At 39.4% G+C, this 24,188-nt stretch overlaps 1 protein-coding gene across 1 annotated transcript; it reads left to right on the plus strand.

Moving 5' to 3' along the window:
* Nucleotides 1–491: 491 nt before the first annotated feature.
* LOC104871828 (tripartite motif-containing protein 59-like) lies at nucleotides 492–1,082 on the plus strand. The gene is given in 1 exon segment (XM_010637891.1): nucleotides 492–1,082. A coding segment is annotated over 1 exon segment (591 nt).
* Nucleotides 1,083–24,188: the final 23,106 nt, after the last annotated feature.

Raw genomic sequence — 24,188 nt, forward strand, 5'->3', positions numbered from 1 at the left:
CCGGATAAAAGCCTCTGAGAAATGTGCTTCTCTCTATGAGATACAGAGAGCTACAAACTAGAAGGAATACTCTTTGGTTCCACTATAGAAGTGCAATTTTCCTGGAAACTAACAGAGTTTCAGCTACTTGCTTAGATGAATAACTGCACATTTTGTTTTCCCATCCATTGAGATCAATGGGAAAATCACTCAGCAGAAAGTTGCCATCAAAAGAGCTGCTCAGGCTTTTGGGAGTCTCTGGGGCTTGGTGGTGGAGCCTGTGGACTCCAGAATGCACTTGCGTCCCTTCCCCTTCTTCAGCTGGGAGCCCTCCTGTGAGGGCAGGGAAAGCGTGGGGAGAGAGGAAACCTCCCTGAGGGGGAAGGAACAGTGTCTTACAGGACTCTGCAGAGCCGTTAGGTTGGCTACAGAGGATTGATGATGCCCAGGGTCATCAGCACCCATGGAGATCACTCATCAGGAACCCAGGGTAATGGTCCTCATCTCAGGAAATGCACAATTTTGAGGACGAGTTAATTTGTCCCATTTGTTACAGTAATTTTGAAGATCCTTGTGTACTACCATGCTGTCATACATTTTGTAGAAGTTGTTTGGAAAATGCTCTTCAGGCATCTGGCAATTTTTATAAATGGAGACCTTTAAGAATTCCACTCAAGTGCCCTAATTTCAGAAGTATTATTGAAATTGCTCCAACTGGTATTGAATCTTTACCAGTTAATTTTGCATTAAGGGCTATTATTGAAAAGTACCAGCAAGAAGACCATTCAGATGTTGTTTTCTGCCCTGAACATTATAGGCAACCTCTAAATGTCTGCTGTCTACTAGACAAAAAGTTAGTTTGTGGTCATTGCCTTACTGTAGTGCAACATCATGGTCATCCTATAGATGATCTTCAAAGTGCCTATCTGAAAGAAAAGGACACAGCTCAGAAACTGCTGAAACAGTTAACTGACACACACTAGACAGATATTACTCATCTTATTGAAAACCTAGAAGAACAAAAGTCCCATTCTCAGAAAATGATCCAGGGTGATAAAGAAGTTGTTTTCCACTATTTTAAGGAGCTTATTGATACATTTTGAGTATTAATGTTGTCCTATTTGTATTAGCTTGATGGAAGTTGACTTTTACACATTTATGTTGCTGTTATGTTTTACCATTGTTATATCAATCTTTGAATATTCATATATATACATGTATATGTATACTGTTTTGGATTAAAAGATGGAAAAATAAAAAAAGTAAAATAAAGAGCTGTTCATTGCAAAAAATGACTCTGCAAAGTACATTTGCTTGATAACATCAACTTCTACTTATCACAAAGTTTACAGATCTCCAAGCCCTTTTTGTGAGTCACAATCCCACTTCAGTCTAAGTGGCCTATGTACCTTCAGAATATAAGCTTCTGGGAAATATTTTTCTCACTCTGTCTTACAGAGTGCTACATAATAGAATGAATACTCTCTGGCTGCTCCTCAGAGGTGGAGTTTACCGGGTAACTAACAGAGTCCCAGCTTCTTGCTATGAGGAATAACTACGTGTTTTGTCTACCCATTCTTTGAGATCAATGGGAAAATAACTCTGGATAAATGTTGCCATCAAATGAGCCATTTAAACTACAGAATGACACTACAAGTTACGTTTGATTTCAATCATCAATATCTACTTACCAAAAACTTTACAGATTTCCATGACCTTTTTGTTAGAACTAATCAGAACTCTATGCAGGGTACAAACCACTGAGACATGTGCTTCTCACTCTGCCATACAGAGAACTAAAATCTAGCAAGAATACTCTTTGGTTCCACTACAGAAGTGGAGTTTACTGGGAAAGAAGCAGAGTTCCAGCTGCTTTCTCAGAGGAATAATTGCACATTTTGTCTTACTGTCCTTTGAGATCAAAGGGAAAATTGCTTAGAAAAAAATGTTGTCATCAAAAGTGCCATTTAAACCACAGAAGGACTCTGTTAAGTGCGTTTGCATTCTAACATCAACTTCTACTTAGCACAAAGTTTACAGATCTTCCATCCTTTTTGGGAAATCCAAAGTGCTGAGCACTCTCTGCAGTCTATTTATGTTCCTTAAAGAGTCCTGTAAGAAATGTGCTTCTCACTCTGCCTTTCTAAGAGCTACAAACTAAAAGGAATACTCTTTGGCTCCACTGCAGAAGTGGAGTTTACTGGAAAACTAACAGATTTCCAGCTGCTTGCTTGGAGGAATAACTGCACATTTTGTCTTCTCATCCTTAGAGAACAATGGGGAAAATGCTCAGGAAAAATGTTGCTGTCAAACGTGCAGTTTAAACCACAGAAGGACTCTGAAAAGAGTGTTTGCTTACTCACATCAACTTCTTCTTATTACAAAGTTTAGAGATCTGCAACACCTTTGTGAGAGTTGTAAGTGCTGAGCACTCTCTGCAGCCTATTTACTCTGCGGATAGAAGCCCATGAGAAACATGCTTATTCCTCTGCCTAACAGAGAGATACCAACTAGAAGAATACTTGTCAGGTCCCCTGAAGAAGTGGAGTTTACTGGGAAACTAACAGAGTTCCAGCTGCTTACTCAGTCGAATAACTGCATGATTTGTATTCCTATCCATTGAAATCAAAGGGAAAATCATTCCTGAAAAATGTGGCCATCAAAAGTGCAGTTTAAACCAAAGAATGACTCTGCAAAGTTCATTTGATTTGTTTCATCCACTTATGCTTATCACAAAATTTACAGGTCTCAAGGCCCTTTTTGGGAGTTGGAACTAATTAGCATTCTCTCCAGCCTGTTTGCCTTCCTTATAGAAACCTGTGAAAAATGTGCTTCTCACTATGCCTTTCAGAGAGCTATAAACTAGAAGGAATACTCTTTGGTTCTAATACGGAATTGGAGATTACTGGGAAACTAACAGAGTTCCAGGTGCTTGCTCTGAGGAATAACTGCAAGTTTTGTCTTCCTATCCATTGAGATAAATGGGAAAATTACTAAAGAAATATGTTGCCATCAAAAGAGATGTGCATTCTGCAGAAGGGGTCCGCAAAGTACATTTGCTTTTTAATGTCAATTTTTACTTATCTGGAAGTTTACCCCTCCCTAAGCCCTTTTGGGGAGTCAGAACTGCTCAGCATTCTATGTGGCCTATTTACCTTCAGGATACAAGCCACTGAGAAATGTGCTTCTCACTCTGCCATACATAGAACTACAAAGTAGCACGAATGCTCTTTGGTTCCACTACAGAAGTGAATTTACTGGGAAACAAGCAGTGTTCCAGCTACAATCTCACAGGAATAACTCCACGTTTTTCCTTCACATCCTTTGAGATCAATGTGAAATTCAGTCAGGAAAAATGTTGCCTCCAAAAGGGCAGTTTGAACCACAGAAGGACTCTGCAAATTGCATTTTCTTTTTGACATGAACTTCTACTTATCACAAAGGTTAGAGATCTCCAATCCATTTTTCAGAGTCGGAACTGCTCAGCACTCTCTGTGGCCTATTTGCCTTCCTGATCAAAGCCTATATGAAATGTGCTTCTCACTCTACATTTCAGAGAGCTACAAACTAGAAGAAATACTCTTTGGCTCCACTACAAAAGTGGAATTTACTGGAAAACTAACAGAGTTCCTGCTGCTTGCTCTGAGGAATAAATACATGTTTTGTCTTCCCATCCATTGAGATCAATGGGAAAATCACTCAGGAAAATGTTGCAGAGAAAAGTGCACTTTCAACTACAGAAGGACTCTTCAAAGTGCATTTGCTTTCTAACATCAACTTCTACTTGTCACAAAGTTTACCCCTCTCCAAGCCCTTTCTGTAAGTCGGAACTGCTCAGCACTATCAGTGGCCTTTTTACGTAAAGGTTACAAGCCTCTGAGAAATGTGCTTCTCACTCTGCTACAGACTAGAAGTAATACACTTTGTTACCACTACCAAAGTGAAGTATACTGGGAAAATAACAGAGTTCCATCTGCTTGCTCTGAGGAATAACTGCACATTTTGTCTTCCAGCCCATTGAGATCAATGGGAAAATCACTCAGGATGAATGGTGCCATCAAAAGTGCAGTTTAACCACAGAAGAACGCTGTAAGTGACTTTGATTTCCAACATGAACTTCTACTTATCACAGAGTTTACAGATCTCCAAGACCTATTTGGGAGTCAGAACTGTGGAGGAGTCTCTGTGGCCTATTTACCTTCCTAACAGAAGCCTTTGTGAAGTGTGCTTCTCACTCTTCCTTGAAGAGAGCTTCACACTAGATGGAATACACTTTGGTTCCACTTGAGAAGTTGACTTTACTGGGAAACTAACAGAGTTCCAGCTGCTTGCTCTGAGGAATAATTGCACATTTTTCCTTCCTGTCCTTTAAGATCAATGGGAAAATCGCTCAGGAAAAATATTGCTGTCAAAAGTGCAGTTTGGAGTATATCCTCAATGTGTACCCACTTTCCTATGAAAGAATCTAATTTCTCATTTTTTATGGCTGAGTAGTATTCCATTTTATAGAAAAGCCACATCTTCTTTTTCCAATTTCCAACTGATGGGCAAATGGGCTGTTCCAATATTGAGCTATTACAAAACATGTTGCTATAAAAATGGGTGCCCATAAATCACTGTGAAATAGGAAGAAAAGCTCTAAAGGTTTTGAGAAAATGGGAGGGATAATGAGAAGTTTAAGAGAAAGGTAATAAGGGAAAAGGAAATATATGATAAAATGAAAAAATGCAAATAAAGTGTTTGCAAATGGGGAGGGGAGGAGGAGGTGAAGGCAGGGAACAGACAAGGAGAAAAAAAATGAGAACCAAGACCTGTCATGTGAAGGTACAAGATCCCAATAGTGAATTTAATTGTATTGTATACCTTAAATGTACCAATAAACTCAATAAAAGAGAAGAAAAAAAAGGGCATTTTAAACTGAAGAATGACTCTGCAAGGTGTGTTTGATTTTGTTCTTTCACTTATGCTAATCACAAAGTTTACAGGTCTCCAGGACTTCTTTGGGAGTCAGAACTTATCAGCTCTCCCTCCGGCCTATTTTCCATCCTTATAGAAGACTGTGTGAAATGTGCTTCTCACTATGCCTTTCAGAGAGCTATAAATTAGAAAGAATCTCTTTGGTTCCACTATGGATATGGAGATTACTGGGAAACTAACAGAGTTCCAGGTGCTTGCTCTGAGGAATAACTGCAAGTTTTGTCTTCCTATCCATTGAGATAAATGGGAAAATTGCTCAAGAAATATATTGCCATCAAAAGTGCAGTTTAATCTGCAGAAGGACTCTGAAATGTGCTTTTGCTTTCTAACATCAATTTCTACTTAAGTCTAAATTTACCCCTCAATAAGCCCTTTTTGGGAGTCAGAACTCCTCAGCACTCTATGTGGCCTAATTACCTTCAGGAAACAAGCCACTGAGAAATGTGCTTTCCACTCTGCCATAGAGAGAACTACAAACTAGCAGGAATACTCTTTGGTTCCACTACAGAATTAGAGTTTACTGGGAAACAAGAAGAGCTCCAGCTGCTTTCTAAGATGTATAACTGAAAGTATTTTCATCCCATCCTTTGAGATCAATGTGAAAATCACTCAGGAAAAATGTTCCTTCAAAAGTGCAGTTTAAACCACAGAAGAACCCTGCAAATTGCATTTTCTTTCTAACATCAACTTCTACTTATCACAAAGTTGACAGATCTTCAAATAATTTTTGGGATTAGGAACTGCTGAGCAAAATCTCTGACCTATTTGCCTTCCAGATCAAAGCCTATATGAAGTGTGCTTTTTACTCTGCCTTTCAGAGAGATACAAACTGGAAGGAATACTCTGGCTCCAGTACAGAAGTGGAGTTTACTGGGAAACTAACAGAGTTCCCACTGCTTGCTCTGAGGAATAAATTCATGTTTTGTCTTCCCATCAATTAAGATCAATGGGAAAATCATTGAGGAAAATGTGCCATGAAAAGTGCACTTTCAACTGCAGAAGGACTCTGCAAAGTCTACTTTCTATGATCAACTTCTACTTATCACAAAGTTTGCCCCTCTTCAAGCCCTTTTTGGGAGTCAGAACTGCTCAGCACTCTGCAGCTTTTACCTACAGGTTACAAGTCTCTGAGAAATGTGCTTCTTGTGCTGCCATACAGAGAGCTACAACCAAGAAGTAATACAATTGTTTCCACTATCAAAGTGGAGTACATTGGGAAACTTACAGAGTTCCATCTGCTTGATCTGAGGAATAACTGCACATTTTGTCCTCCAGTCCATTGAGATCAATGGGAAAATCACTCAGGATAAATGTTGCCATCAAAAGTGCAGTTTAAAAGCAGAAGGACTCTGTAAGGTGACTTTGATTTCCAACATGAACTTCTACTTATAACAAAGTTTAGAGATCTCCAAGCCCTTTTTGGGAGGCAGAACCGTGGAGTACTCTCTGTGGCCTATTTATCTTCCTGACAGAAGCCTTTGCAAAATGTTCTTCTCACTCTGCCTTGAACAGAGCTTCACACTAGATGGAAGACACTTTGACTCCACTTGAAAAGTACAGTTTGCTGGGAAACTAACAGAGTTCCAGCTGTTTGCTCTGAGGAATACCTGCATGTTTTTCCTTCCTGTCAATTGAGAAAAATGGGAAAAATCAACCAAGAAATATGCTGCCATCCAACGTGCAGTTTAAACCACAGAGTGACTTCTCAAAGTGCATTTGCTTTTGAACATCAACTTCTACTTCTCACAAAGTTTAGCCTACTCAAGCCCTTTTTTGTAGTCGGAATTGCTCAGCACTCTCTGCGGCCTAATTGCCTTCCTAAAAGAAGCCTGTGAGAAATGTACTTCTCACTCTGCCTTGCAGAGATCTACAAACTAAAAGGAATATTTTTTGGATCCACTACAAAAGCGGATTTACTGGGAACCTAACAGTGTTCCCGCTGCTTGCTCAGAGTAATAACTGCATGTTTTTTATTCCTGTCCATTCAGATCCAAGGGAAAATCCCTCAAGAAAAATGTTGCCTTCAAAAGTGCAGTTTGAATTGCAGAAGGACTCTGCAAAGGGCATTTTCTTACTGACATCAATTTCTACTTATTGCAAAGAGTACAGATCTCCAAGCCCTTTTTGGGAATCACAATGGCTGAGCACTCTCTGCAGCCTATTAACCTTCATTATAGAAGCCTATGAGAAATGTGCTTCTCACTCTGCCTAGCAGCGAGATACAAACTAGAAGAATACTCATTGGCTCCTCTGCAGAGGTGAAGCTTACTGTGAAACTAACAGAGTTCCAGCTGCTTGCTCAGAGGAATAACTGCAGGAATTGTCTCCCCATCCTTTTAGATCAAAAGGAAATTCATCAGAAAAATGTTGCCGTCAAAGTGCAGTTTGAACTGCAGAAGGACTCTGCAAAATGTGTAATCTTTCTAAAATCTATATATCACACAGTTTACAGATCTTCAAGCCCTTTTTGGATGTTGGAACCTCTCAGCACATACTGCACCCTATTTGCCTTCCTGATAGAAGCCTGTGAGACATATGCTTCTCACTCTGCCTTGCAGAGAAAGCTACAAATTAGAAAGAATACTCAATGGCTCCACTGCAGAAGTGGAATATACTGGGAAACAAACAGAGTTCCAGCTGCTTGCTCTGAGGAATAACTGCACATTTTGTGTTTCTGTCCATTGAGATCAAAGGGAAAAACACTCAGGAAAAATGTTGCTGTTTAAAGTGCAGTTTCAACTGCAGACAGACTCTGCAAATTGTGTTTGATTTCTAACATGAACTTCTACTTATCAAAAAGTTGACAGTTCTCCAAGCTCTTTTCTGGATTGGGAACCGCTCAGCACTCTGTGAGCTCTTTACGTTCAGGATAGAAGCCTCTGAGAAAGGTGCTTCTCTCTCTGCCATACAGAGAGCTACAAACTAGAAGGAATATGCTTTGGTTCCACTTGAGAATTTGAGTTTACTGGCGAACTAACAGAGTTCCAGCTGCTTGCTCAGAGGAGTAACTGCATGATTAGTCTTCCCAGCTTCTGAGCTCAAAGGGAAAATTCCTCAGGAAAAAATTTGCCATAAAAGCACAGGATGAACTGCAGAAAACTCTGCAGAATGTGTTTTCTTTCTAACATCAGTTTCTACTAATGACAAAGTTTACAGATATATAAGCCCTTTTTGGAGGTCAGAACTACTGAGCACACTCTGTGGCCTAATTATCTTCCCAAAACAAGCCTGTGAGATATGTGCCTCTCACTTGGCCTGACAGAGAGCTGTGTTCTACAAGGAATGCCCCTTTCCTCCAACAGAAGTGGTGTATACTTGTAAACTACCAGAGTTGCAGCTGCTTTCTCTGAGGAATAATGGCATGTTTTGTCTTCCCATCCATTGAGATCAATGGGAAAATCACTCAAGAAAAATATTGCCATCAAAAGTTCAGTTGGATCCCCAGAAGGATTCTGCAAACTGCGTTTCTTTTCTCACATCAACTTCTACTTCTCCCAATGTTTATAGATCTTCAAGCCCTTTTTGGGAGTCAAAACTTCTGAGAACTTTCTGTGTCCTATTTACCTTCCTGCTAGAAGCCTGTGAGAAATGTGCTTCTCACTCTGACTACCAGAAGGATACAAACTAGAAGAATAGTCATTGGCTCCACTGAAGAAGTGGAGTTTACTGTGAAACTGACAGAGTTTCAACTGCTTTATCTGAGGAGGAACTGAGTGTTTTGTCCTCTCCTCCATTCAAAACTATGGGAAAAGGCACTCAGGAAAAATGTTGCTGGCAAAAGTGTAGTTCAAACCAAAGAAGTACTCTGCAAAGTGTGTTTGCTTTCTAACATGGAATTCCACTTTTCAAGAAGTTTAGAAATCTCCAAGCACTTTTTGTGTAGTTGAAACATTTGGGCTTTCTGTAGGGCCTATGTGCCTCTGCAAGTACAAGACTCTGAGAGATGTGATTCTCTGCCATGCAGAGAGCTACAAACAATTAGGAATACATTTTCAATCAATTACTGAAATTGAGTTTAAGGGTAAACTGACAGAGTTGCGGCTGCTTGAAAATGTGACTTCACATTTTGTTCTCCCCTCCATTGGGGTCTATGGGAAAAATGACTAGGGAAAAATGTTGCCAGTGCAGTTCAAAGCTCAGAAGGACTCTGAACAGAACTTTTATATTGTAACACCAACTCATACTTATCAAAAGGTCCTCAGATCAGGAAGCTGGTTTTTGGAGTAGGAACTGTTGCACACTCTCTGATGCCTAGATGTCTTTAGTACTACAAGCCTCTGAGAAAAGTGCTTCCCACTCTGGCATGCAGAGAGCTATAAACAAGAAGGCAAAGCTTAGAAATCTCCATGTCCTTTTAGTGAGCTGAAACTTTTGAGCAGTCTGTGTGGCCTATGTGCCTACACAAGTAGAAGCCTATGAGAAATGTGCTTCTCATTCTGACATGCAGAGATCTACAAACAATAAGGAATATTCTTTAGCTCTGCTCTATTAGTGGAGTTTTCTGGTAAACTGACAGAGTTGCAGCTGCTTGCTCTGACAAATAACTGTATATTTTATAATCCCTTCCATTGAGTTGCATTGCAAAAAGGACTGAAGAAAAATGTTGCTGGAAAAGTGCAGTTCAAACTGCAGAAGGACTCTTACAAGTGCATTTGCTATCTAACATTAACTCCTACTTATCACCAAATTTGGAAATCTGGAAGCCCTTTGTTGAAGTAGGAACTTTTGAACACTCACTGAAGCAGAAGTGACATTGGTATTACAAGCCTCTGACAAATGTGCTTCTCACTCTGCCATGCAGAGAGCTACAAACAAGAAATAATACTCTTTACCTCCCCTCTATTAGTGGAGCTCTCTGGTAAATTGACAGAGTTGTACATGATTGCTCTGACAAGTAACTGCATGTTTTTCCAGCCCACTTTTGAGGCTATGAGAAAAAGGACTCAGGAAAAATGTTAGCTTCAAAAGTGTACTTCAAAACGGAGAAGGACTCTGCCAAGTAAGTTTGATATCTAACATCAACTTCTCCTCCTCACAGAGTTTACAGATCTTGAATCTGTGTTTGGGAGTAGGAACTGCTGAGCAATCTATGCAGCATAAGTGCCTTTACTATTACATGCATCTGTGAAATGTGCTTCTCACTCTGCAAAGCAGAGCTACAAACAATAAAGAATACCCTTTGGCTCCCCACAAAAACTGCTGTTTACTGGTAAATGGACAGAGTTTCAGCTGATCTCTCTGAGGAGTAACTGCATGTTTTGTACACCAATCCTTTGAGTTCTATGGACCAAAGCACTCAGGAAAAATGTTTCCCACAAAAGTGCAGTTCAAACTGCAGAAGGACTCTGCAAAGTGTGTTTGCTTTCTAACATCAACTCCTACTTATCACAAAGTTGACAGATCTTGAACCCCTTTATTTGGAGTACGAACTTTTGAACACTCATTGAAGCCTAAGTGCCTTTAGTACTACAAGCCTCTAAGAAATGTGCTTCTCGCTCTGCCACACAGAGAGCTACAAACAAGAAGGCATACCTTGTCGCTCCTCTACTAAAGTGCAATTTACTAGTAGACTGACAAAGTGGCAGCTGCTTCCTCTGAGGCATAACTGTACGATGTTTTCTACCCTGCATTGAGGTCTGTGAAAAAAAGTACTTGGGATAAATGATGCAGGCAAAAGTGTAATTCAAACTGCAGAAGGACTCTGTAAAGTACATTGGAATTCTAACATCAACTCCTTCTTATCACAAATTGTACAGATATGAAAGCCCTTTTTTGATGTAGGAACTGTTGAGCACTCTCTGATGCCTAAGTGCCTTTAGTACTATAAGTCCTTTTCCAGGTAGAGAGCAACAAAAGTCTTCTAGACCTAATAAACATATTCAGTAGAATAACTGGATATAAGGTCAACACACAAAAATGATCAGCTTTCCTGTATATAAACAACAGACTCACTGAAAAAGGAGCTGCATAAAGAACTCTATTCAAAATAACATCCAAAAACTGAAATACCTAGAAATCAACCTAATAAAAGAAATCAAATACCTCTACTCTGAAAACTAGAGCACTCTCAGAGAGAGAGAGAGAGAGATTGAAAAGGATATCAGAAAATGGAAAGACATCCCTTGCTCTTGGGTAGGAAGAACTAGTTTAGTGAAAAAGGCCATACTTCCAAAACTGCTGTATAGATTCAATGCAATCCCAATTGAAATCCCAGCAGCATACTTCACAGGCCTTGATAAAAAATCCAAAATTTGGAACAAGAAGAGACTTAAAATAGCAAAAGCAATTCTAGGCAACAATTCTAGGCAAGTAGGGGGTATCACAATCCCCTACCTGAAACTACACTACAAAACTACTGTACTAAAAACAGCATGGTACTGGCAAAGAAATAGACCAAGGACCATTGGAACAGTTTAGAAGATGAAGAAACAACTTCAGGCACACTCAGCCGACTCACCTTTGACAAAGGAGCCAAACACCCTCACTGGAAGAAAGATAGCCTCTTTAACAAATGGTCTTAGAAAAAAATGGGCTTTAACTTGTCAAAGATTAAAACTGGACCCATATCTCTCACCATGCACTAAACTAAAATTGAGGTGGATTAAAGATTTAAATATTAAAACAGAAATGCTGAACTGGCTAGAAGAGCAGTTAGGTAGAACTCTTGAAGACATTGGCATAAGAAAAGATTTCATGAAAATCCTTCTGTTGCATGTGAACTATCATTAAGAATCAACAAGTGGTATCTCTTCTAATTAAAAAGCCTGTGAACAGGAAGAGAAACTACCAACTGTGTGAAGAGAAAACCCAAAATGTGGGACAAAATTTTTACCAGGTTTTCCTCAGACTAAGATCTACTATCGAGAATATATAAAGAATTTAAAAATATCAGACCTCCCAAATTTAAAGATCCAGTCTAAAAATGGGCATCTGAAACAAACAGGTATTTCTCAGACAAAGAAGTAGAAATAGAAAATAAGCATATGAAAAATGTTCAACATCGCTGATCATTCAAGAGATGCAAATGAAAACAATTTAGAGATTCCACTTCACCCCAGAAAGAATGGCTGCTAACATAAAATCAACAAATAACAAATGCTGGTGGGACTATGGGGGGAAAGGAACAGTTCTCCACTGTTTGTGAGATGTAGACTGGTGCAATCATTGCGCAAATCAGTATGGAGATACTTCAAAGAACTAGGATTAGAGATCTCATTCAACCCAGCTATTCCCCTGCTAGATATCTTCCCAAAAGAATTGAAAGAATCATACCACAGCCATATGTGTACACCAATGTTCATAGCAGCAGTTTGTAATAGCTAAAACTTGAAAACAGCCCAGTTGCCCATCTTTTATAAAATGGAGTGCTACTCAGCCATAAAGAATAAGAAACTAGAGACATTTATAGCTAAAAGTATATACATTGAGGCAATACTCAAGTAAAATAAATAGGACACATGTGTAAATACTGAATAGCTTCTCTGGTGTGAGAAACTAAAACTGTAAATAAGGATCAAAATGTATACTAGATAATTTGAAATAGGACGAAAAAGGTGCAAAGGGGAAGGGGAACTGGAAGGGGTAAAGGGAAGGAGAGAAAGAAATAGAATTAACATGAAAAAATGAAAAAAATTGAAACAAAGTGTTTGTAAATAGGGAGGGATGGGAGGTTAAAGGGAGGGCAGGGGAATGGGGGAAATAAGTATCAAAATATATTATGTGAAGGCACAAATCTCTAATGATGAATGTCAATCATTATATGCCTAAAATGTACCAATAAAATTAAAATTTTTAAAAAAGAAATATGTAGTAAAAATAGACAGACACTCACATTAGAAAATGAAAATGAAATTCTTTTTGGGAAATTCCTTGCCATATACTGACAGTTCTTACTGCTTCAAGTTACAAGCAAATACATTTTATGTCTTCAACCTCCTTTCACTACTATGGACCACACAGAGTAAACCAAGGAAGATATAGTGTAAATAATTGTGGAAACAGTAAAAGTATTCTGGAACATCAGTTAGTTTTCTCACATAGACTTGTTATTAGGGAAACTTTTAAAACTCTTTAAGGTCTTACTTTGTAACAGACCTGCCTAGTACTTGCCATTCTCTCTGTAAGCCTGAGAGAGGTACCCTGTACAAATGTGTAATGCAGATAAACACATTGCAGTGTGTATATGAAGATGGTTATCTCTTTGGATAGTTTCTTGTAATACCGTGAAAGTAAAAATTGCCTGCAGTTACAAGCAAATGCATTTCATGTCTTCCAGCTTCCTTCATAATAGGCACTACAATGGACCAATCATGTTCTTAGATTGCAAACACCAGTTCAATCACTAGAATCATTCTGGAAAGTCAGTTAGGCTTCTAGAATATTGTCATTAGGGAAAATTTTAGAACACTCCGAACTAGTTCTTTGTAACAGCTACATGGTGCTTTCAAAGGGCCATTCAAACTTTATGCCTGACTGAGGTGCTCTTTACAACTCTGTAACACAGATAAGCAGACACTCCAGTGAGTACATGTGGAGTTCATCTATTTTGGAAAGTTCCTTGTCTATACTGAAAGTTCTAACTGCTTCGAGGTTACATGCAAATACACTATATGTCTTCCACCTCCATTATCTTCTATGGGCCAAAATATACTAACAGAGATATTAGAGTGCAAACTTTATATAAAAAAGAAGAACCACTCTGGAAAGTCAGGTAGGCTTCCAAATATAATTGTTATTAGTGAAAGATTTCAAAATTTTTAACATATTTTTTTCTTTTGTAACAGAGCTATGTTGTACTTTATAGGCCAAACTGAAATTCACACTGGAAGTCTGAGAGAGGTGCCCTTTACAAATATGTAATATAGGTAGGAAGATGTTCCAGTGAGTACATCCAAATGATATTGTCTTTGGTAAGTTACTTGCCATATAATAAAAATTTTAACTGATACCACTTACAAGAAAATGCACTTCACGTCTTACACTTGCATTAACTTCTATGGACTAAAATACACCCATGAAGATCTTGGATTGTAAACTTCAATCCAAAGAGCAGAACCATATTGAAAAGTCAGTTAAGCTCCTAACATACAGATGTTTTTAGGAAAGCATTTATATTTCTCCAAGTTCTTGGTAGGAGAGTTGAATGCTACTTTCTAGGCCAAACTCCCTTTCACAGTGGAAGACTAAGAGAAGTTCCCATCCCACACCTGTAAGATATACAGACACTTCAAGGACTCCATGTATATGACATTCTCTTTGGTAAGTTTCTTGCAATACACTGAAAATTGTAACTGCTTCCAGTTACAAGAAAATTCACTTTATTCCACCTCCATTCACTTCTATGGGCCAGGTAGACCAAGTGAAGACTATAGAGTTTCAAACTCACTTCAAACATCAGAAGCACTCTGGAAATCAGTTAGGGTTCTAAAATAGAGTTGTATTTAAGGAAACATTTTGAACTGTCCAAGATCTCTCTTTGAAACAGAGCTACATGGTTCATCATATGCCAAACTGGCCTTCAAACTGGGACCCTAAGAGAGATCCCCTTTTTAAATTAAATGCTGACAGGCAGATACCCCAGTGAGTACATCTTGATGGCATTCTCTTTGTAAAATCATTTGTCATACACTGAAATTCTGACTGCTTCCAGGTCCAAGGAAATGCGCTTTGTCTCTTCTACATACATTCATTTCCACAGGCCACAATAAACCTATGAAGATAAAGGGTGAATTTTAGTTCAAACTGCACAACTATTCTGGAACCAGTTAGTCTTCTAACATGATGTTTTTAGGAAGACATTTAGAAGACTCCAAGCTTTTCCTTTGTAACAGAGCAGCATGATACATTCTATACCAAAATGCCACTCATACTGAAAGCCTGAGAGAGATGCCTTTTACAAATTTATAATGCAGATAGGTAGACACTCCAATGATTATATGCAAATGCCACACATTGGGAAGTTCCATTTCATACAGTGAAAGATCTGTTTCTACATACAAACAAATATACTTTATATTTTCTACTTCCATTCACTTCTATTGTCCGCAATAGACCAAAATGATCTTAAAGAACAAAATTCAGTTCAAGAACAAAAGAGTTCTGGGATGTTGGTTAGGCTTCTAATATATAGTTGTTATTAGTGAAACACTCAGGACTCATTAACATCTTTCTTTGTAATACAGCTACATGGTATTACTCACACAAATTGCCATTCATTATGAGTGCCCTACAGAGATGTCCTTCATAAATCTGTAATACAAAGAAACAGCCACTCCAGTGAGTATTTCCAGATGGCATTCTTTTTTTTTTTTTTTTTTTTGGTACCTGGGATCAAACTTGGGTCCTTGCACTTGTTGCAAGGCAGGCCACAGAACTGCTGAGCTAAATCCCCGGCCCCAGATGAAATTCTTTGTCATGCACTGAAAGTTCTAAGTGTTTCCAATTACACACAAGCACAATTTATGGTTTCTACTTCCATTCACTTCTATGAGACAAAACAGACCAATGAGAGCTTTAGAGTTCAAGCAAAAGAACCACTCTGGATACTCATTTAAGTTTATAGCATAGACTTATTATTAGGGAAACATTTAGAACTCTCCAAGCTCTTTCTTTATAATATATCTGCATGGTACTTTCTAGGCAAAACTCTCACACAGGGGAAGACTGGGTGAGGTGCTTTTTGCAGATCTGTATTGCATATAGGCAGACACCACATGGATACATGAGGAAGGCATTCTCTTTGAGAAGATGCTTACCATACACAGAAAGTTCTACCTTTTTCCAGTTAGAAATAAGTGCACTAGTTGTCATCCACATGGTTCTGGGTCTCAATAGACTGATGAAGATCTTAGAGTGCACATTTCAGTTCAAAAAGCAGAACCATTTTGGAATATCAAGCTACTAACATAGAGTTGTTATTAGAGAGACATTTAGAACTCTTCAACCTCTCTAATTTTGTAACAGAGATGTATGGTATTTCTAGGCCAAACTGTCATTGACACTGGAAGCCTGATAGAGGTGCCCTTTACAAATCCATATTGCAGATAGGCAGACACTCCAGGGAGTACATGCAGATGTATTCTTTTTGGGAAGTTTCTCACCATACACTGAAAGTTACAACTGCTTCCATTTATAAGCAAATGCATTTTGTCTTCCACCTCTATTCACACTTATGGGATACAGTAGACCAATGAAGATCTTAGAGTGCAAACTTCAATTCCAACAAGAGAACCACTCTGAAAAGTCAGCCACTTAGGTTTCTAACATTGAGTTGTTATTATGGAAACATGTAGAACACTCCCAGCTCTTTCTTTGTAAGAGAGCTATATTGTACTTTCTAGGAAAACTTTCTAGGAAAATTGTTGAACATTGAATGTTTGAAGGTTAAAAATGTTTTTTCTTTCTGGAAAAATAAAGAATAGTTTTCTTTGGAACACCTCTGCTTGCACTTATGGCCAGGCTGGCCTTTGGGTATGAGCAATAAGCAGCACCTCCTACCCTCTGAAGTAGTGAGCTCCAGCTGATGTGACCATGGTCATAGACGTTGGAACTTGAACTAAAGAGACTCATTGGCTCACCACTTTGAAGGCAAGAAATGCGAGGTCCAGGCACAGGGGCAGGTTTGGTCTCTTGGAAGGCCTCTGGCCTTGGATTGCCGACAGTGCTCTGCTGCCTTTTCATGTGTCACACTTTCTCACTGTCCGTTTGTACTCTTTATGCATAAAATGCATAAAGATCCTGGACCTGATGGATTAGGGTCTATTTAACTATCTCTCATTTACCCCAGTTACATCTTTCAATATCCATGTCCAATACAGCCATACCATCAACTATGAGAGTTTATGGATCAAGCTACAAATTTTCCGGGAGCTCAGTTCAGCCCTTTAAACCCTTTCCCTCTAATGTTTCCTACAGCTTGTGCCAGCACCTGAATTTCCATGCTTGGGTCCCCGGTTCCCTAGATGGGGCTCTGATCTCTTGACCAGGGGGCCTGGGAGATCCTCAGTGCTGGGCATAGTTATCTGTTCCATGATCATCTCCACTTTCCCTGAAAGCAGCTCATAGTCTGCTGTGGTGTCCCTCAAAATATGATTCCTCAGTGCTGCAGTGTTGGAAGGTGGGGCTCTGTGGTTTAGCAGAGTTCAAGATACAAGATAAGTATACAAAAATCAACCATAAACCATTTTTACTTACTGGTAATTAAAACAAAATTAGGAAACAGTTCCATTTATTTAGCATCAAAAGAACAGAAACAAGTGGGTATGGGTCTAACTAAACAAAATGCAATTTTGTTAATCCAAAAACTGAAGAATTTTACTGAAAGAAATTGAAGTTGATCTAAACTAGCAGAACAGAGCCTGTTGATCTAAACTGAGCTTCTCACCTGATTGTGGTGCAAGAGGGCCAGAAAACACAAATAGGAAAGAATGACCTGAAATATCTTTTTCTGTTTTCCAATATCTTGAGATATTATGATTGTTTGTAAAGGAAGCAGCAGAAACAACTGTTTGTATACCAGAGACCTCTGTAGTACGTTCCAGTCTCCTTCCTATTCTAGGACAAAGGCTGAAGAAAGACTCAAAGACAAAGAAACAGAAATGGGGAGCCAGAATGGCCAGGGCTGAGCAACCAGCAAAGGCCCTGCTCAGTACAAGCCACTGATTTTTTAATTGGTTAATCACCTGGGGTAAAGACAAACTATGTGTGAGGATGGGATGACAAGTAAGCATATACAGTCATGCAGTTTCTATGGATATGAATGTAGGTAAGACTTGTAAAGGGAAAAGACAAAGCACTCTTGAATTAGGAATGGGACAGACAAAATATACGGTTGTGATTAGATCCTTGTCTTTCTAGTCAAGAAGGTTTTAGTTGTGGGAATGGAATTTGGGTGTGAGTTACTCTGACCTCAGCTACTGTTATTGTACTGAGCCCCACAGCTTCGCAGCCATTGCTCTGGTCTCAGCTGTGGCTGTTAGCAGGTAGGTCATGCTAACCTGTGTGCTACTACAGTGCTTCTGAGCTGCTTCCAGAAATCATGTAAGCTCCAGTCAGACTCACTTCTTAAAATGAGCAAAGTGGGGGGTTAATTCTTTACAAGCTGCACTACCTATAGCCTGCCCTGGGCATAATCAATATTGCAGTCTCCTGCATTTGTACAAGTATTAGGTATGGCTGGTTTTTTTTGTTGTTGTTGTTTTTTTTTCACTATCTTTATAGAGCTGCATTTGCTCCATGAAGTAAAAATATTTACTATTGGCTCCTTTATAGAAAAATTAGCCATTACTGATGTAAAGAACTAGATGCTTAGAAATCTAAAGCCTCAGAAGCAGGACACATTGGCTCGTCAGGTGATTCTTATAGCCATTTGTGGCCATCTGGAGCAGGTGGTTCTTCTGAATTCCCTTAAATTCTTCTACCTTTTCCAGAGGCAATCCTAGACAATCACCACAATGATTCATTGCATGACTGAGCATTCCAAGCCCCTGAGGGACAAGCCAAGGCAGAAGTGACCTTGGCAGGATAATCCAGGGATCTTCTCCAGGTGACCTGACTTGGATATCTCTGCTTCGGTAAGCAGATCCATACTCATGTGCTTTGCAGCACAACTTTTGGAATTTTGAGAGCCCAACCTTACCTGCCCAGATCAATCACATCCCAGAGTTTCTGAACTAAAGTGGCCAGGAATAATATTCCTATAAGCATAGAGACACCAAAGAGCTTTCTCCTTTCTTCTTTTCTCCTCTTTCTCCTCCCTTTTCCTGAGCACAAAAAGAACAGATGATGTGAACATCCCATGAGATGGCAGCAACCGAGAAGCTGAGAGAAGAGGCCCTGGATGGAAGCTAACTTTGCAGCACCTAAATCTTGGACTTCTAACCTCCAGCACTATATATTATGTATTTCTGATGTTATAGTCACTCAGGCTGTGTTTTTTGTTGTTGTTGTTACTACAGCCAGAGCATGTTAATACAACAGGAAAGAAAAATTTCTCAAGTTGCTTACTTTGATTGATAAATTCATTAACATTTGAACTAATTAACAGGAAAGCCATTTGCTATGGATTGGATAAGAATTCAGTGTGTCCCTCCAGAGTTCATGTGTTGACATTTAGTCACAATTTTTGGAATTATGAAAGGGGTTGAAGGGAGTGAAGGGAAATGGGAAAAAAAGAATCAAGATGTATCATGCACAAGTAATAATCCTCTATAATGAATGCAATCATTATGTATAGTAAAAGTGTACCCATAAAATTATTTTTAAATGATTGAGAAATGATGCATACAAATGTATCAATTTCCCACAAGAAATGTCTATTTTGTGCAAAAGATATACACTAATAAATAAATCAAGAAAGATTTAAAAAATGGAAGCAGTTTCAGAATAAAGTTTGCTGAAGAAACTTATGTAAATAAATCTTTTTTTTTAAGTACAGGTGATGGAACTCAGGTCCTTGCACTTGCGAGGCAGGCCACCACGAATGGCTGCTAAATCCGTGGCTTTTTGTGTGTGTGTGTGTCAGTAATGTTATGTTATCAGTGGAGACAGGACCCATTCATTGTTGGTGGGAGTGCAGACTGGTGCAACCACCGTGGAAATCAATATGGAGACACCTCAAACAATGGGATTAGAAGTCCCATTTAACCCAGCTATTGCTCTACTGGGCATCTTCCCAAAAGAATTAAAAGAATCCTATCACAGCGATATATGCTCACCCAAGTTTATAGCAGCATAGTTTGTAATAGCTGAAACTTGGAAACAGCCCAATTGCCCATCAACTGGAGACAGGAAAAAGATGTGTGTGTTTTTTTAAATAAAATGGAATACTACTCAGCAATAAAGAATGAGAAACTAGAGAGATTTATAGCTAAGTGGATGCACATTGACACCATACTCTTAAGTGAAATTAATAAGTTACACATGTGTCAATACCGAATAGTTTCTCTGGTGTGAAAAAGTAAAAGCATAAATAAGGATCAAAATGTATAATTGACATTGGGTAACAGGAAGAAAAGTCTAAAAGAGTAGACGAATTGGGAGGGGTAGGGGAAAGAGAAAAGGGGAAAAGAAAAAAATATGTGAAAAGGAAAAACATGGAAACAGGGAAGGGTATCTTTGTAAACAGGGAAAAGTGGAGGGGCTAAGGGGCTGAGGGGGGGCTGGAGAATGGGGGAAAATAAGAAACTGATAAGTCATGTAGAGGTACAAGATCCCAAAGATGAATGTAACTGTATTGTATATTGTATATTGTATATTGTATATTGTATTGTACAATTATACCTAATTGTACCAATAAATTTAATAAAGATTTTAACAGTGGTGATTGTTTTAATTTTGATAAATTTCGTGAGACTTTTTCAAAGGAACAACAATGACAAAATTTCTTTGTTATCCAAAAATTTGCACTGAAGCCTTAATGGGTAAAGGTCTTGATGACTGCAAATTCTCAAATTGTTTAAGTTACGAAGGTGTATTATGTACATGTACCAACTCCACACAAGAAATGGAAATATTATGTACTACACACATGTACTAATCAAAAGTTTAAAACTGTGGATGTGGTATGGGATGTATATGTGTGCATGAATGTGTGTTTATAGGGAAAGAATGCAGAGAGATAAATTTGCATGATTCAGCAGTCTGGGTTGCAGATTGCTATCTTTTAGGGCTTGGAAAATTTCACTCCAAGCTCTTCTTGACCTAAAGGATTTTACTGAGCAATCTGCTGTTATTCTGATGGATTTTCCTTTATATGTGATTGGTTTCTTTTCTTGAACGGATTTTAATATTTTGTTCTTGCATTAAATCTCTAGAATCTTGACTATTGCATGCTTTAGTGCAGTTTTTCTGATCATGGCTAATATATGTCTCACTTATCTGGAAGTCAAATTGATAGGTTGAATAGGTAAAGAATTAAAATTTAATCCCATAAAACAATGATCAACTAAAAAAGTATGCAAATGAACTGAATGGATACTTCTCAAAAGAAGAAGTTCAGATGGTAAGTAAGTATATGAAAATATATCCAACGTGTTTAGCTATCTGATAAATGCAAGCCAACATTGCAGAATACATCACATTTCATAGCTATTATCATCAAGAATACAGCAAAACAAAACAACCAATGAAAGCTGGTGAGGATGCAAGGATAATAATCCTCACATTGTTAGCAGAAATGTTAAGTCTTCCCATAGCACAGCCACTGTGGAAATGAATGTGGAGATTCCTTTAAAAACTAAACATTAAAATACAAATTGACCTAGCTCTACCACCCTTGGGCACATTCGCCTCCCCAAATTGACCTGCATGTTAAATTATGTCACACACCCTTGTTTCTACTACAAATAATTCACAATAGCTGGGCTGTGGAAACAGCTGAGATGCCAGTTGATAGAAGAATGCATAAAGAAAACATGGTATACCTATGCAATGGAATATTACCTAGCCATGAAGAACAATGAAATCATATCATTTCCAGGAAAATGATTATAACTAGAGAACATTAAGTTCAGTGAAATTAACCAAAGTCAGAATGTTAAGTGTCAATGATTTCTCTGATGTTGCAAACCTAACATTACATAAATTAATGGAAAAAATCAAATTAAAGGAGAAAGGACAGAAAACCAGGATATCAACTTCTGGATTTGAGGAAGGGTCAGACAAACAGGAGGGGAAGGAAAGACAAATGAAATAAAGAGGTTAAAATGAAGATATTTTAAATTCACATACCAACTTCCACAAATAAGCCTCATCAACACATAATATTGACATGCACTAAAGAAAAACAAGATGATTGTCTTGGTAGGAACTCAAAACAGTGGTCCTTGTTGAAGGCAAAATGGAAAAAACAATCATTTTATTTGAGGTGGCATGAACCTGCACTGGGGTCTAGGAGAGAGATGGAAGAGGGCCTGTGGGCTGCAGAGGACACAAAAGCACATCTGGACACATTCTCACTAGAACTCTCCTATCCTGTCTTCACTGCAAGGTCCTGACAGCCTCAGGGCCTCTTTTGGGCACAAAAATCCTAGTGGCACATCTTCTGCTGACTGCTACCAGGCTCAAGCTCTGTGTTTTGGGACCTGAAATCCTCCCTGCTTTCCAAGACCCCAAAGGAAATGAGGAGTGCTTTTCTTCCCTGCTTCTAGATCCTGCTATTTATTCAGGGTTCCATGGCTCACTGATGCCCATAGAAGTTGTAGTAAAGGACAGAGCATTGTACTGTGTCAAGAGCCCACATCAGTGACTACCATGGTCCACTCTCAAGAGCCCACATCAGTGACTACCATGGTCCACTCTCTAACCTATTTCTTTCTCTGACCATGGCATCTTCATCTAGACTGGCAGGCATTAGGTGTTCTCTCAAGCTTGGTGTTCTCACTAAGAACTGGATTAACTGATGCCTAAAGCCGTTTTCTCCTACAACAACTCTTTCAACCATGGCTGTGGGAATGCACTTTTATATGCTGAGCATTGAGCTGTTTCTCTCTAAATTATGCAGAAACCTCTGCACTGCTTCAGGGGCAACAGGAAGAAAGAGAGGGTTGGGAGGGTGACAGACCTTTGTAGTAAATATTTTCAAAGTTATCCCATAATTGAGCAGTAGATTTGGGGAAAATAGGGGTCATTTAATCTAGACTTTACTCCCTCATTTGATTTAAGTCAAGCCAGGTAAAGAAATGTCTGGCTATAGCCAGGTCAGTGTTGGTGAGAGGAAACCAGTGTTGCTGAACCCATGTATAACCTCTAACCCTGCTCCTATGGTCCATATGCTGCAAAAGCACGCACTCCATCCCCTCCACCATGGCAACTTTGCTCAGGATATGTCTGGCAATGTCAGAGTGGCTGAGGAAATAAATTGACTGTTATCTACATAATGATCATCCTATTGATTAGTAAAGTGCTCTTCTTTGTGTTTTTCTGGATGTACTGCTGACAAGAGATTTGCATTGAAAAAGATGCCATCAGTCTTGACTAAAGGCTTCCAATTACACCCATACTTTCCCTATAATTCCTAGTAATTCACAGGACCATTAGAGGGTTTTGTGCATCCAACCCAAGTGTAAGAGTGACCCTCTAAGTGGAAGGGCCACTTCAGCACAGTGCACAGGAGACCTAGGCTCAGATGCTGGGGCTGTGAGATTAGCCAGAACCTGTGATGGGAAAGTAGTTTTCAAGAAAGAGGACAGGCAGAGAATGTTCCAGAGGCCACCAAAAGCCCCATGATGAGCCAACCACGATCACCTCCTGAGGCAGAGACAAGGCTGTGTCAACATTCAACTCTCCAGGAACCCATTCCTCCTTCAATTCAGATGTGAAATCTTCAATGAAACTTTCCAGGATGTTACAGTGACCAAAGCATGGCCTTATTAACCAGAGTGACCATGTACCCCTAGAGGCTTGTTGAGAGGACTGAAGTATCCACAGAGCAAGTCTGAACAGAGAGGGTCAAGGCTGGAAACGAAGCTCTGCATCATGTGCCTGTGGATTATTTGAGATCCTCTGGTTCGCACAGCCTCCCTAAGCACCAGGACAGCAGGGGCATGACCTGTCTGGTCACTGCTGGATTCCAGGGCCACCTTGCTGCCTGATCCAGATGGTCATTTAGCACATTATCTCAAAAGCAGATTCTGTAGAGAAGATGTATGATGTCACTGTTTGGATTCACCTTTTGGAGTTGGGGATGGCTTCTGCATGCAGGCAGGGGCCCTTGCAGTCAGAGCCCTGACCTCCATACCCTGTGGAGCAGCATAGTTTCCTGCATGGGGGCTTCTTCAGCCTGTCCTGCTCTGCCCTTGGGCAAATGCAGAGGGATATGGGGAGAGAGCAGACAGGGCCCTCCTTGAAGAGGAGGAAGGGAGTGACTATAAACATTTCATCTTGAAGCCAAACTTAGTCTCCCTCTGTCCACCAAGTCTCAGGACAAAGCAGCAGAAGGCTGACATGTGAGGAGTAGTAGTGATGGCCATCATCCCCGGGGGAGGGAAGTATATTGATTGCCTGCAGTGCAGAAGATGTACTGGAAATCCCACTTATATTTATTGTACTTTCCATATGCTTCATAATGCACTTAAATCTCTAAAATGTAATTGATCTGGGACTTGGTCCTGGGTGAGTCTGGACCTTGGTAAATCAGAGGGTAATATACCTCTCTACTCTGCATAGGGAGATCTAACCTGCACCTGCAGTCACTGAGCACCCTGGGGATAGAGGCTGCATCTTGCAGAATGGCC

The sequence above is a fragment of the Fukomys damarensis genome, unplaced genomic scaffold (genome assembly GCF_012274545.1).
Source record: "Fukomys damarensis isolate Sample0158 unplaced genomic scaffold, DMR_v1.0_HiC HiC_scaffold_36, whole genome shotgun sequence".
Classification (NCBI taxonomy): domain Eukaryota; kingdom Metazoa; phylum Chordata; class Mammalia; order Rodentia; family Bathyergidae; genus Fukomys; species Fukomys damarensis.